This window comes from Macrosteles quadrilineatus, unplaced genomic scaffold, assembly GCF_028750875.1.
Source record: "Macrosteles quadrilineatus isolate MER2022 unplaced genomic scaffold, UCM_ALF_1.0 Scaffold_2__2_contigs__length_208266976, whole genome shotgun sequence".
Taxonomy (NCBI): domain Eukaryota; kingdom Metazoa; phylum Arthropoda; class Insecta; order Hemiptera; family Cicadellidae; genus Macrosteles; species Macrosteles quadrilineatus.
The window spans coordinates 76,342,378-76,359,187 of NW_026542595.1; the positions used below are offsets into that span (position 1 = coordinate 76,342,378).

The 16,810-nt window shown below is 36.0% G+C and overlaps 1 protein-coding gene across 1 annotated transcript in view; it reads left to right on the top strand.

Annotated features, from left to right (window-relative positions):
- Positions 1–16,810, top strand: part of LOC128985610 (head-specific guanylate cyclase) — a 100,584-nt gene that overhangs the window by 71,596 nt on the left and 12,178 nt on the right. Inside the window, exon 10 of the mRNA XM_054405251.1 lies at positions 9,563–9,701. Within this exon, the coding sequence (XP_054261226.1) occupies positions 9,563–9,701 (139 nt within the window). The remainder of the gene's footprint in view (positions 1–9,562; positions 9,702–16,810) is intronic.

Genomic DNA, 16,810 nt, shown 5'->3' on the forward strand with positions numbered 1-16,810 from the left:
ATTGCCGACGGCGTCATGGGCAGACGTCCGCTACATTTTCCTACATAACTTTACATAGACTCTCATTTTCTTTAATTCAATTAACTTCATTTCTGTCAGTTTTAAGTTTTTTTCAATATACCAGTCATTTTTAACTTCACCAGTGCTAGTCATTTCCCTTGTTGTTGCCCCCGCACCTTTGGTCTACACCGCTGCTGTCTACACCGCTTCCACCCCCTGGACTACCCACTACCTTGGACGAGACGGACGTCATCCACCTTCAAGACATCCGACAAGGTAACGGTAGCACCAGCATTAATATTGTTGTTCAAACCGCCGTACGGCTTTCCGTTAAAGACCGTACACAATTTGGCCCTTCTACCCGGATATGATTTCGTACTATGCACCTTAATTTAATAACCGCAAATACAGTCCACGTAAACATCTCAACTTATTCTCAGATAATTTCTCTCCTCATGAAACAAACCTTGCAATAATTTTATATGTAGTTATAAATTGTTGTTTAGTTTGAGTTCAATAACCTTGTACAGTGAACAGACAGACAGGAATAGTTTTGTAAAGTTTTGGCTTGTAGCTATGCGCTGATAAATTGACCGTTATCCTAGTTTCTATGTCTCAAGGTCAACTAACGCACCACAACATTCTGCATTGTATTGTATCCATTCCATAAATAGCTCTGACGTAACCGCACCGAATATTCGCTTTATCACTCAGTCAGCTGATCTAACTGGAAATATTCTACCTCTATATTTTATTTTACTGAATTTATTTCCTTGTACTCACTTTCACAATGATATGATTGATATGTCCACTACTTGTCTAGATTAATACTGCATTTATAATAGTTGTAATTTTTATTTTATTTTATTTTTGCTAAAGAAATAAATATTATACATTTCACAATGGCTGCTAAGAGTCTTGAAAAGTGTGTTAAGAAAAGAGAAAGGTATTTTTATAAGTTACAATTATGTTACGATCTTGTAAAAGAATTGCCACAACAGAAAGATAGTTTTATTGCTAGGTATTCTAATTTGTCTAATGTGTACTCATCATTTGAATCTCTTTCCGAAGAAATGGATAACCTCAATCTTGAAATAACTGATGTTAGCGTTAGGGTAGATACTAGCGCGCCTTTTAAACAGTTTGATGACATGTACTATAAATGTATGGCTGCCTACAACAAGATTGTTGCCTCTGATCCACCTTCAAATGTCAATGTTGAACCATCACCCGCAGTTCAGCCTAAACCTAAACTACCCCAGATAGATATAAGTAAGTTTGGTGGACAGTTGGAACAATTTAACTCGTTTAAAGCTTTGTATGATAACTTGATTCACAATACTTCTTTGGCCCCAATGGAGAAGTTTAGTTATTTAAAGAGCTTACTAGAAGGCCCCGCTTTGTCTATTGTTGAAGGCATACCATTCGATCCAGACAACTATAAGTTAGCTTATGACTCTTTGGTTGAACGCTACACCAATCCCCGTATCTTGGCTTGTTTTTATCTCAATAAAATACTAGATCAGCAACCTGTAAAGACCCCTAGTCTAAGTAGTTTAATACAAGTTCTTGATGTGTTTCATATTAATGTCCAAGCGTTGAAAAGCCTAAAAGTAGATGATTTGTCAGATTTCATGTTGCTACAGTTAGCGCTACGTAATTTAGACAATAGTACCAGGAAAGCATTTGAGTTAGAATTTAAATCTAAGCAATTTCCCACCTTAGAAGACCTTATGGAATTTCTTCGTGCTCAGTGCTGTGTCTATGAACTCACTAAAGAATCTCACAAATCTACTTTAGTTTTGCCCAAGTCACAAATCCCTCATACTCGCAAAACATTGTTCTCATCTCACTCAACTCAACGCAGTGCAACTGAGCCTGACCGCACAGCAACCCAGTCATCTTATCGCCTCGCTATCAGTTGTCCTATGTGTAAAGGTGAACACCAACTGTATCGATGTGATCAATTCCTCGCCTTGGCCCCGCACAAACGTTATTCTACAGTACGTTCATTCAATCGTTGTTTCGCATGTCTCGGTTCCCACCTCATTTCCATGTGCACTTCTAAGTCGAGCTGTCGGGTTTGCAGAAGTAACAGACATCACTCTCTACTCCATGAACCAAGCCGAGTCACCGCACCGCTGCCTAAGCAAAATGTGAATCCTAACCTACCTCATACCTCCGCTGCGCATTCACCGCCCTCAACCACCGTCAACCCCGTGCCTACTACTTCTGTTAACACTACACCTGCTCAAACTTTATCCTGTCAGTTTCAGCATAACTCAATGAGTAATTCTACCCTGCTAGGTACCGCTCAAGTGTTGGTTCAAGATGCTCTAGGTCACTGGCAAGTTTGCCGTGCTGTTATTGATGGAGGTAGTCAGATTAATTTTGTTACTCAATCTCTAGCCCAGACATTACGTTTACCAATCAGAAAATGTAATGTTAACATTTCTGGAATTGGCCAACAATCTGATTTAACCGCAAAAGGACTTGTCACTTGTAACGTTGCTTCCCGCTATAACAGAGACGATAGTATTCAGATGGACGCAGTAATAATTCCTCAAATCTCTTCTGTACTTCCGGCTGCACCTATTCCCGAATCATTGATAAATCGTTTCAATTCTATACAACTGGCTGACCCTGATTTTCACCGCCCTGCCAAGGTTGATATTTTGTTCGGAGCACAGGCTTTCACTGAGATTCTTTCGGATGGTTTCGCGCTTATTAAAGGCAAACCAAGCGCCCTCAGCACAATCTTTGGATGGATCCTTATGGGTGATGTCCCCACACAGCCCATGCAACAACACGAACTAAATTCTTTGTTTGTTTCATCTCAAAGCACTGATAGGCTCTTAGAAAAGTTCTGGGAAATGGAAGAAATAAATTTACCAAAACCCTTAAGTCCCTCTGATCAGGCATGTGAAGACCACTATCAGTCCACTATCCAGAGAGATAATACCGGACGTTACGTGGACTCCTTACCCTTTAAAGACGTTAAACCTGACTTAGGCTCCACTAGAAAAATAGCTCTCCTCAAGTATCTCCAACAAGAGACAAGATTTCACAAGAAACCAGATATTCGTTTTCAATATATGACTCACATGCAGAACTATGTTGACCTAGGTCATATGTGTTTGGCCCCTGCGCCCTCTTCATACATTCTTACTCATCACGGTGTCGTTAAAGAATCTTCTACATCCTCCCCACTTCGTGTTGTGTTCAACGCTTCTGAATTAAGTGACACAAATCAGTCTCTTAATAAATCACTGTTAACTGGACCTAAACTTCAAGCTGATATTGGAACTATTATCACAAACTTCAGATTGCACCAGATTGCTATGACTTGTGACTTCAAACAAATGTATCGAGCTATTCGTATAACACCGGCTGATTGTAAATATCAACATTTGTTTTGGCGCTCTGACCTCACGGGCCCTGTACAGGAATGGGAATTACAAAGACTAACCTTTGGTCTCTCGTGCAGTCCTTATATTGCACAACGAACTTTAAAGCAACTAGTGCTTGATGAAGGCGCTAAGTACCCAAATGCGGCTGATATTCTAAGCTCCTCTTGTTATATTGACGATCTTGTTTTTGGTGCTCCAACCGAGACTTCAGCTCTTAAGCTTTATGATGAAATCACACAACTATGCTCATCAGGTGGTTTCGAACTCCATAAATGGTCAAGTTCAAGTAGCTCCGTCCTCGCCACAATCCCCGCCGACCGTCGAGAAACACCCCATCCGTTAGGATCTACACACTCGATTAAAGTACTAGGGCTTGAATGGGACCCGACTACTGACTGTTTCTGCTACTCTATTTCACCTGTCAACAGAACACCAACCAAACGCAATGTATTGTCTCAAGTTGCTCGAGTTTACGATGTAAACGGCATTATTAGTCCAATTATTTTCACCTTAAAAGATCTACTTCAACAGATTTGGATTGAAATACCCCCGCCGCAGCAAACCTGACGCCTAAGCGAATTTCCATTTGGCTGAATTGATTTTCAATTGATCTATTTAAATAACATTAGGTTTAACGAGTACCTAGGAAACTAATAAAGTGTGTGTTTTAAGTAAAATAATTATTGCTTAGTTTAAAATGAATATATTTGCCAAGTTTAATCAAAAGATATCCATAAACAAGCAAACTACAACATTTTACAATATTCTCCATAAGAATAACATGGGAATTTTAAATTTACCATTTTTTTAGTTTTCTCGGTAACCAATAACCGTACAAAAACACTTTGATATACTGAATTGTTTGTTTTTTTAAGCTCTTTAAGAAGGTTTAGAGATAAATTGGGAAATTTTGTGTTTTGAGGGTCAAAAGTGAGAAAAACCAATTTTTATCTCATAAAACCCCCCATAAAACCCTGTTCCCATGGTCCGATCATGCTGGATCGCGAACTCATTCAAGTTTATCCCGCCTTACACCTTCAAACCAAATTTCATCAAAATCGGATAAAAATTACTCAAGTTATCGTGTTCACGGACACACACATATATATATATATATATATATATATATATATATATACATATATAAAAATTTGAACGAGTGGTGTTTTTGGCCTCTGGGGACATCAAAATGAAAAAGTAAATCGGTCCCGGGCCTAAGTCTTACCATGAGACCTACGGTAATAGCTACTTCCCTATAGGGAAATTCGCTAAAACTCAACTGGGACGACCCTCTCCCTCAATCTCTCCAAAATGTTTGGGATAAATTCATCAAAGAACTACCCCTTATGACACAGTTCAAAATACCTCGCTACATTCTCAGTAACTACTTAACCACTCAGCTGATTGTTTCTCTGATGCTTCCAAAATAGGCATGTGCGCCTCCTTGTATCTGCGTATTGAATGTGAAGATAAGAGTGTAGAGTGCAACCTCCTGCAATCCAAAACTAAAGTCACTCCTCTGAAAACACTTACGATCCCTCGTTTAGAATTATGTGCCGCTCTTCTCCTCTCTCAGTTAGTAAAAGCGAACCAACCGCTCATTAACAAACTGCAAATATCAGACATCTTTCTATTCACAGACTCCATGAATGTGCTTGGTTGGTTAAATACACCACCACACCTACTAGAAACCTTTGTCTCAAACCGTGTCTGTAAAATCACAGAAATCACCCCTGTTGATGTTTGGCGTCATATATCAGGAGATGAAAACCCTTCTGACTGTGGCACTAGAGGTTTAATGCCGAATAGTCTGTTGAGTCACCATCTTTGGTGGCATGGACCCTCTTTTATCCACAATGATATCTCATCTTGGACTCTACCGCCTTCAAACTTTCCTTCGGATGTTATTGAGCCTCAAAAAACTCCCACGAAGAACACCTTGACAACTAATGCTGTTCCGCAAAACGACCTTTATCAATGGATGAATAGGTTTTCATCACTTATTAAACTTCAAAACATCATGGGCTATGTACTGAGATTTATCCATAACTCACGATCAGATCAATGTGATAAACGCTATGGCTCGTTATCAGTTTCTGAACGAGATGCCGCTCTGGAATGTTGTATAAAATTAGTACAAACAAGGCACTATTCTGAAGAAATAAAAGCTCTAAAACTATCCAAGCCTTGTTCTTCATCACTAAGAAAACTCTCTCCATTTCTATCCTCGGACACCCTCATGGTGGGGGGTAGATTGAAATTAGCTCCTTTGCCGGAATCATCAAAACACCCTGTATTGATACCCTCTCAGTGTCATTTGGCAAACCTTTTATGTGATTACTATCACTTGTATTCTCTACATGGTGGTCCAAAACTAGTACAAGCATTAATTCAAAGACGCTTCTGGATTATTGGTGCAAGAAATCTTATAAGAAAACGATTATTTCGATGTATCACTTGCTACAAAATTAAAGCTAAACCCACGCAACCTCTTATGGCAGATCTTCCACCCTCACGATTTCAACAGACCCGATGCTTTATTAATGTCGGATTAGATTTTGCTGGCCCTTTTCTCGTGAAAGAAAGCACGAGACGAAATGCAAAACTATCAAAGTGCTACATTGCTGTGTTTGTGTGTATGGCAGTCAAAGCTGTCCATCTAGAGTTAGTGCATTCACTTTCCACTGAATCCTGTTTAGCCGCTATAGACAGATTTATCGCTCGGAGAGGAATCTGCCGAAACATTTACTCTGATCAAGGTCGCAACTTCGTCGGTGCTGCACGCCAACTACAAGAAATCTACTCTCTCCTGAAGAACTCCACCTCACAGATCTCAGAACATTTGGCTCAACGAGAAATAACTTGGAACTTTAACCCACCATATGCCCCAAACTTCGGAGGCCTCTGGGAGGCTGCAGTGAAGTCGACCAAACACCATCTTAAAAGGATACTGCAAAACCATAATTTCACGGCTGAAGAATTCACCACATTCCTGTGCCGTGTTGAAGCTGTACTGAACTCCAGACCGCTTTGCGCACTCTCATCGTCACCTGATGACGACTTTAACTACTTGTCTCCTGGCCACTTCCTCACAGGAGACCTCCTGCTATCACGACCGGAAGAAGACATCTCGGAAGAACCCTTAAACTTACTCTCACGCTGGCAGCTAGTTTCTCGTGCCTCTCAACACTTCTGGAAAAGCTGGAGAAGAGATTATCTCCATACTCTTATCCAACGCCCCAAATGGACTGAGAAAACCATCAACCTTAAGGAAGGAGACTTAGTTTTAATGTACTCTAATAATACTGACCCTTTGACTTGGCCCCTAGGTAGGATAATTCAGGTTATGCCAGGATCTGACCAAGTTGTAAGAGTTGTTACAGTCAAAACCCCTGTAGGTATTGTAACACGCCCTGTAAATAAGTTAGTTCATCTCCCTATGGTTTAGATAGTGTTACCTTTGTCTCTTTGTACATATTATCAACATTTTGTATTATCTTTATAGTTAGGTAACAGGTTTGTTTCATGATGACGGTTATTATCCAAGGTTTTTGTTTTAAAGATTTACAGTTTCTTTAATTTTCTTAAATATTTTCTCAAAAAATGCTTTTTTGGGTGGGGGGAATGTTCAGTACTTATTTAAAGTCCCTAGATTGGTGCTACCCTAACCTTGCCCAACGTTATCTACGGCGAATCGTCCCCACTCCGACTACTGGAAACGCTACTCACTAGCATTGCCGACGGCGTCATGGGCAGACGTCCGCTACATTTTCCTACAAAACTTTACATAGACTCTCATTTTCTTTAATTCAATTAACTTCATTTCTGTCAGTTTTAAGTTTTTTTCAATATACCAGTCATTTTTAACTTCACCAGTGCTAGTCATTTCCCTTGTTGTTGCCCCCGCACCTTTGGTCTACACCGCTGCTGTCTACACCGCTTCCACCCCCTGGACTACCCACTACCTTGGACGAGACGGACGTCATCCACCTTCAAGACATCCGACAAGGTAACGGTAGCACCAGCATTAATATTGTTGTTCAAACCGCCGTACGGCTTTCCGTTAAAGACCGTACAGCTACATTTTTTACACTTACTAGTTAGATGTTTACAACCCCCAAATGAGTATACAGGGTGATTGATATAAGTGTGCCAGCCATTTTATTCGAAAACTGTAAGAGATATCAAAAAAAGTTAAATGGTAAGTGCCTTGGATTTTTTATTTAAAAAATTATAGTCAAGTCAAAAAAATTATTTTAGCCGCCATTTTTCCAATATGGCCGCCAACTTTGATTTTTATTATGGAACACCCTGTATTTTATGATGTATTCTGGTAGAAAAAGTAATTTTAAGACGATTTTATTCTTGTGATTTTTTTCATAAACCTAACCGTTTCAAAGATAATAATGGTTTAAGTTGTGAAATTTTGAATGGTTTTCGAACAAAACAGCTGGCATGCTTGCTTAGGCCTTTATCGAAACTCTTTGTCATGCAGAAATTTCAAAACTTTAACCATTATTATCTTTGAAACAGTTAGGTTTATGAAAAAAATCACAAGAATAAAATCGTCTTAAAATTACTTTTTCGACCAGAATACATCATAAAATACAGGGTGTTCCGTAAGAAAAATCAAAGTTGGCGGCCATATTGAAAAAATGGCGGCTAAAATAATTTTTTTGACTTGACTACAATTTTTTAAATAAAAAATTCAAGGCACTTACCATTTAACTTTTTTTGATATCTCTTATAGTTTTCGAATAAAACGGCTGGCACACTTATATCAATCACCCTGTATACCGGGTGTCCAAAACCACCCGTACACCCCTTTCAAAACGATGGAAACCTTTTCTTACAAACAAAAAATAATACAGAACTAGCTAAGTTGGGCACGGTCTACCAAATGGTGATAATTTCAAATCCAAAATCACATGGGAAGTGGCTTTTTTAGACCGGAAGTTGACTTTTTTAAAGTAAACTACCAATTTTGATTACAGAATCGGATTCTACGTTGAAAAACACATAACTTTTGTCTAAAACATTTTTAGAAAAAAATTGTTTTCTACCTCTAATCCCCCATTAAAGTCAATAATTTTTGGTCATTCATGTGTCAAAGTTACTCGAAACAATAATAGAGAAAAACAAATAACAAAGATTACATAAAGACATATGATGAATAGAATCAGCTGTTTATTTTAAACACCTTAGCAATTGATTAACAGCTGGTCTACACATTGCTTAGTTAAATTTCTTTTATAATTTATTTTTACATTTGACCCCTTAAATGTAAAAACAAATGATTTATTTTTAAAATAAAATGAAACTAAGCAATGTGTAGACCAGCTGTTAATCAATTGCTAAGGTGTTTACAATGAACAGCTGATTCTATTCATCATATGTCTTTATGTAATCTTTGTTATTTGTTTTTCTCTATTATTGTTTCGAGTAACTTTGACACATGAATGACCAAAAATTATTGACTTTAATGGGGGATTAGAGGTAGAAAACAATTTTTTTCCAAAATTTTTTTAGACAAAAGTTATGTGTTTTTCAACGTAGAATCCGATTGTGTAATCAAAATTGGTAGTTTACATTTAAAAAAGTCAACTTCCGGTCTGAAAAAGCCACTTCCTGTGTGATTTTGGATTTGAAATTATCACCATTTGGTAGACCGTGCCCAATTTAGCTAGTTCTGTATTATTTTTTGTTTGTAAGAAAAGGTTTCCATCGTTTTGAAAGGGGTGTACGGGTGGTTTTGGACACCCGGTATATACCATTTACATTTCATTGCCTATAGTTTAGGTTTCATGTTTAAAAAATCCTCAATCATAAAATTTGTAAGTTATCTTACACAGTTTAGTATTTTGATTTATGTTATTGTTTTGTGGTAAAAAAAATCATACTTAAAAAATACGTTTGGCTATCACAGTAATCTTGTAAGGTTGGGTTTGTACCATAGATACTTTTTACAAATAAAAATTTATAAACAAGAAAGTCACATGGGTTAAGTTGAATCTATTCAACGATATTTCTCTCTGTATATATACATACGTTTCTGAAACCATTCAACTTTCTTTCAAAACATTACATCTTGGATTGTCTGTAATTGAATAATGCCAATAAGTAACTAATGCCAAACATGATTTTCTTAACAGGACGGTTTGAAGAGACGAATGGATAAACTGAAGAACTCAATCGAAGAGGCTAGTCTCGCCGTAGACAAAGAGAGAGAGAAGAATGTCAGTCTGTTACATCTCATCTTTCCTCCAGACATCGCCAAACGTCTTTGGCTAGGTAAATAACCCGACTCCAGCATGATTATTTCTAAGTAGTAGTTGTTTTAAGGGTATGTAGCGTGTATCGTTAGCTACAGTGATAAACCATTATAGTCAGACAATTGAGTTTTATTGAGTGGAGCGAAGCGAAGCTCTTTGGGATCGAATATAATTCTACCTGTTTAACACTATCACTCAATAACGGCTGAACATATTTTAATCAAACTTACTAATGTTGTTTCAACAAATGTTTGAAAGGTTTGAGACTAAAAAAAATCAATTTTTGAAAATGGCTATATAATTTAAAAGTAATTTAATTTTTTTTTACTTTAACATTGGCCTTATGGGTTGCCATGAGGGTTACAAAATCAGAGTAAATGTAAACAAAGAATCATAGCATTAGCTTAAAATCAAGGCAATATTACCTAAACACAGTACAATAGAAAAAAAATTCTGAAGATGACCAATGACTAAATAATGTAAAAAAAGTATTACATGCCATTTGGAAACTACCACTGATCGAATAGGTACAGTATTTTACAATTTTTTTTTAAGTAAACAAAATGAGGTAATAACACATAATATTTACCTTATGTGATTGGGAATTAAAATAAATATATGAATCAGCAGTTTTAAATAAATAGGTATTCTCAAACAAAATGTTTATAGGCTATTATGAACATGTGGTCTTATTAACTTTTAACAGTGCAAGTAAACGGCTTACACTACTGTGACATTTAAACCTTATTTAATGTTTGTTTAATCTGGAAACGTTTGAGTGTGAAAATGTCGATTAAATATAGCCAAAAGTTTTTAATAGCAAACAGCCTGATACCTGTAGAAAACGAAGATGAGTCCGAAACGCACGAACCACTACTTCTGGCAAAGTTTGAGAGAATTGAATGTAGAACACTAGCTTAAAACCGATGCTTTTAAAATGTGAAATGTTCAAAATTTTAGAAAACAGACCTTATAAGGTATGGTGAAAGCTATTCGTGAAATTCTCTTAAAGCAGGCAAGTCTTTACAAAATTACATCTACTAATCATATGGATCCATAAAGGATTATTTCTGCCTGAATTCAAAAAAATCTAGCCAAGATTGAGAAAATGTTGATTAGGTCAGGTTTTACCAAAACTGTGTGTTCACCAACTGACATTAGCAAGCAAATATAGAAAAAGGCGATACAAAGGATATGTATGGAATGTGTACATCTTTACTTATGAAACTTGTTATGGATGCTGATAGTTCTGAGAAAAACGGATAAGTTAAATTAATGAAATAATTGTATTATATCTATAAACGTTGTTTTGATTTATTAAAAAGCAAGAAATGTGATCGCTCCGCTCAACTGCCTTTCACTGCTATGAAAGCAATCCTAGTTTACCCTGTACTACAGTCAAACCATCCTGGATAGTTGCAATGAATACAGCTGATTCGTATCCATATGTAACAGAAGTCAGATTTGCTTTTGACCCATAACAATAAATTGTTGAACCGTATGATACACTCGTAAGTTAGGAACTTCTATATTCACTGCAAATGCACGTTATCGTTTCACTGATGCATAGGGAAATAAACCCTAAGAACAATTTAGAATATTTTCCATACTGAAATACAATATTGTTTTTGTAATAATCAAGGCATAGTTTCATAACCATAAGAAGTAACTCAAATTAATATGTCTTTATTATTAATCATTAATACTTGGAAAAAAAAATAAATTTATATCACATAGCACGGTGGCGGACAAGTTCTTGAGAATATTTTTAATGTCTGTATGAGGTTTTATGCAATAAGGATTACGACATTAAGACATTCAAAATGTATCATTGTGGAGCAAACGGCTTTAAGATTTCTTCTGAATGTCACAAGGGAAAAATTATGTTCAGAAATATATTCGTTTGACAGACAATTTAATTTATTTATAAATAAAGTACTATTTATCAAATAGTATTTATCTTTTTATCTAAATTCTTAATTGAAACACGCTCTTTACGCTTAAATAGTTTGAACACTAAAAATAATAATGTTCAGATTACATCATCAATTATTCAGAACGTTGAGATACCAATCAATACTTAACTACAAAGACAAGGTTAAATTGTTGTCTGCTAGATATCATTAACAGGTGACTAACTCACCATGTCCATATCACTATTACCTATTGACATATCGTCTGCTAGATACCATTGACATGTTATTAACAATTATGGCTATCGTCCATTGACATATCCCATGTCCAAAACATTAATAACTGGTATCACCAATTTCGTTAAGACCACCAAGGCCTATGGCATATAGTCTTATCGATATAATTGATATGTGATTAACAATTATGTCCAAAGCACTACAACCTATTGGCAAGTTTTAAGTATTTTAATGACAGGTGATTGGTATATTGTCTTTTAGACATATTGACTAACAAACTACATATAGTTTGTGTGTCATAACCAAGAACCAGTTCCCTTATGACTGGTGATCAATAATGAGGCCAATATCACTAGAACCTGTTGACATACACACAACACTTCAAGTTATAAAAGTTGTGATACTATTGCAAATACCTGTTACGGGCAACACTACTCCAAATACATGAGCTGTCTCAATTAACTTTAGAAAGTTATGATTAAAAAAAAAATAGAGTTTTTGAGAGTGGGGATGAATTGATTTAATTACATAATCTTTTGCGAGATAATTGCCTTTATAAATGTTTAATATCCTCTATTAAGCTAAAATACATTCTTAATCAAACAATAAGGGGTTAGGAAAAGCTTAAGTTTTTAAAGTAATTAATTATATTAGCATCACATTATTTTTATCTCTTTTAACTTTTGAGAATACTTAAGTATTGTACACTCAAATTTGTGTACCAATATCCGGAGAAGGCCTACAATTTTATTTAGTAACGTACCATTTGTGTATTTCTACAATAAAGGAAAATGGTGGGTGACCGATGCTTCTAGGTGTCGAGATTGCTTCGGCAAAAAACTAAAAAAAAAAAACAAACAAACCCAACAAGCAATAAAAGCAAATGGAATCCTAACATACCTCATATAGAAATGAGTTCTGAAAATGAAACAAATTATTCGTATACACGAAACCCTCGGTGTACTAATGTGTTAATTATTAGCTAATCAGCGGTTAATGGGCGATGCTCTAATTGAAAGGCCAGCGGCTGTCCATTATTACACCTGGCAACGTGATTGCTGTGTCGCTTTAAACCACCAAAGCTCACAGCTGGTTGGCAGATTCACCATACATTCACCCGTTGTCAAGGTGCGAGATTCGTGATATCAATACAGAAAAGATACCACAAAACTAGTTATGTGTGTATCACTGGATGAGATTATAATACAAACCTTGATAATAGTTTCTTCAAACTCTACTACTACAATTGTTATCAAGCGACAGATAAACCGAAAATGGTAATTTGTTTGAAACGACACGACGCGAAATCACAATATCTACTTGAACCGCAGTTTTTGCAACAACAATAGACTCATAGTTAGATATACCGCAAATGGAGATGTGGATATAATATTACGAGATAACCCTTATTTATTTTCATTATTACTGGTGAAACTCACTATGATATGCTACACTTGATAATAGTTATTTAAAACATCACTATATAACTGTAGTCAAACGTCAGACATTCCGTAAATATGCAGTCACAATGCGAAAATATTCTTTACTTATGTTTATGTACGCCAATGTTTTTTTTCTTTTTTTTACAAGGAAGCGGCCCAACCCCTTGTGATAAATTAAAATTTTCGTATAAGTATAGCTTGTTATGCGTCACGGTCGTAGATCGACGATAGATAAACTATAAACAAACTTGTATTTGCCACAGCAAGGCTCTACAACCATGGTTACTGCCTCAGTTTGTTAGAACACCAAAAATACAAGCGTAACAGAGCGACAGATACACCACAACCATCCATCGTTGTCAGAGTGCGAGATTGCAACAACCACTTAAACCACAGATTGTTTCAACACCACAAATATACTTGTAAAGGAACAGATTTATGTGTATTGGAGATCTCAATAGAGGATTGCAACTATGTAACAACAAATTAAAGTATCGTATGTATTTGCATGGATGGGGCCACATGTCCCTTTCTTACATTTGAACTGCACTTAATCTTCTTTTGTTCATAGGCCCGAAAAAAGCAAATCAAGTTTAAAATTGTGAATCACCAAAAAAGTTAAAACTTATTTAGATATCTGATTACTTTTACACATCGTTACAATATTAGTTAGTCGATTTCTAACTTATATTATTGAGAAGTATCCATTGTTGAACAGTGGTTTTTTTAGAGAAATCCTTTCGAAAAAATGCCAAACCACCACTTGTGGACAGTTGAATTATCACAGTCCACATAAAATATAGAATTCCATTTCACCGTTTACGCATTGCAGCCAGTTTTGATTTTCTATATTTCACAGAACATTCCCTCCTATTCTGGTTGGCTTATATTGTTAGCGGCGGCCATAATAGCATTCTGTAACACCTGGACCACATAATCACTCCGCTTATGTCACTCTAGCCACCACATAATACGCTCCAGCCACAACACTATAGAGGAGATTATGTCAATAGCCCTATAAAATTGTTACATATTTACTCGCTGCAGATATACAGGGTTAGTAAAAAGTGTGGAGACCCCCTGTTACTTTTTTAACGGCCCACACTAGAAAAACTAAACTCAGCACACCTTTATGACATGTTATGAAGTACTTTTTGGGCATAACCGCCACTTAGTGTACATTCCCAAAGTGGGGGATTTTGGGAAAAACTCAAAAGTTTCAAATAGAAAGACCCATCGAGTGACCCCTCATTTTGAAGGTCATGGTAAAAGAAGACCAACGACGCTAACTAGAGGTATATATCCCAATCCAGTAACAAATAGAAGCTGGTTGAAATCTTTATAAATAAGAAATAACTTGCAATTTTATATTCAATTGGCTGCCATATTTTACTGTGTTAAGATAGAGACCTCTAGTTTGCGTTGTTAGTGTTATTTTATTATTACCTTTAAAATAAGGGGTCACTCGATGGGGGTTGTCGTTTAAAATTTTTGAGTTTCCCAAAAATCCCCATTTTGGGTTTGGGAACCAAGTGGCTATTAGGCTTAAAAAGTACTTCATAACATGCCAAAAAGGTGGGTAGAGTTTAGTTTTCCTAGTGTGAGCCATTACCAAATTTACAGGGGGTCTCCAGACTTAGAAAGCTGTAAGTTAAATTTAACTTCTGAGAATTTCAATTGGCTGCAATTTTTTAATGGATTGAGATAGAGACCTCTAGTTTGCGTTGTTGGTTAGGACCTTCCAAATGAGGGGTCACTCGATGGGTCTTTCCATTTGAAATATTTGAGTTTCCCCCAAAATCCCCCATTTTGGGGATGTACACCAAGTGGCGGTTATGCCCAAAAAGTACTTCATATCATGCCATAAAGGTGTGCCGAGTTTAGTTTTTCTAGTATGGGCCGTTAAAAAAAATTACAGGGGGTCTCCACACTTTTTCTAACCCTGTATATTTAGCACATGCTTCTAACGTAAATTACAATAATGTAATATACTTTTATGCGCATTGATATGTGTAAATCTGATACATAATTATGTCTGTTACGGCAGGAGCATAAAAGTATAGAAGGGAGATCCCGCCACATTTTCCTCGACAGCAGTAAAACAGCGGGATAAGGTTATATGGCTAATAAACTCCTTGCTGTGTCAGTGAAGCTATGTACATAACGAGTTATAGCTCCTGCTCACCGTCATCATCTGAGCTTAGCAATTTAGTAAACACAACCTCAGAAAACATGTTGTCAAGGCCTACGGAGACCTTTCCGTCTCCACATTAAAAACATTAGTCGTAGGTAGCCTACATTTATCATAGCTCATAGCTCCGAAGTCAAGTCAGAAAATATAAATTCTTTCTTAATTCGTCGGGTTGAAATTTCAAAGCACATTATTACACAGCATGTTATACTTTTATTCATTTAGATTATGTTCTGGCTGGTGATACACTCCAGATATTGTTGCCAGGAGAGATAACATGGAGAGGAGATATGCATAGCCGGTTGAACATACCTAGTTTATTGCCAATACCTCTGTTAAATATACCCCCAACAATATACTGCTGTGGACATAAACACAGTTTGCTGAATACACAAAGCATATTGCCAATATCTCTTCATTCGTCCTAAGAAGGAATTCATTGTAGTTTTGATAATATAATATACGCTCATCTGTATTAAGTAATGGTAATGCAACCGGGGTTGAAGATTAGAGCTATTGACTTTCGCAAGCTAGAACACCTTCGAGCTTACAATCTTTAAGTTGTTACCTTCCAAGACATAAATAGGTAAGAAATCTAATTAGAAAAAACATAATTTAGATGTGTTTCAATTTTTGAAAACATGAGTTGATTGAGGCTAAAATGTCCAAACCCCTATCAACCCTCTCCCCGTGGTTTTATCGGGCACGTTTGTAAATTATAGTAGATGTTAATATAAACATTTATCCAAGAGCAATACGTTTTTAGAATTTTAATATTTTTATAGTAACATGTACTGTATACAGGGGATCCTGTAAGTAATTACAAACAATTTAGTAATAGGTCAAAAAATAAAACGGAAGTAAAGCATAAACATGTTTAAAAAAAATGCCTTATTAACGAGATATCCACCATTTTGATTTTTGTGTTTTAAACTGATATATCAAAAACTGTTTTAGATATTTTTGTGAAATTTGGTATGCAATTTTATTAAGCCATAATCTAAAAAAAAAAACAATAATATAAAAACATATTATTCGTTTGAAAATGTTGGACGATTCAATTTATATAACTTTCCAAAAACTGGTTAGTTAAAATAAAAAGACAAAAACACTGACATTTGGCATTTTAAATTCTCTATTAAACATCACCAAGTTCAAAAACATCGAATAACTGATTGCTATGAATCTAGTGTTTTTACTTGTTCAGGCCAAGCAGTAAGGGTTCGCCTAATTTTGGGCCAAAATGGTGTGAATTTCTTTGTTATTTACTATTTGTCAATTTCAAAATTGGTATCGTTTGATAGGGAATGTTGTATGCTAGATAATATTGTACTTGACATTTTTA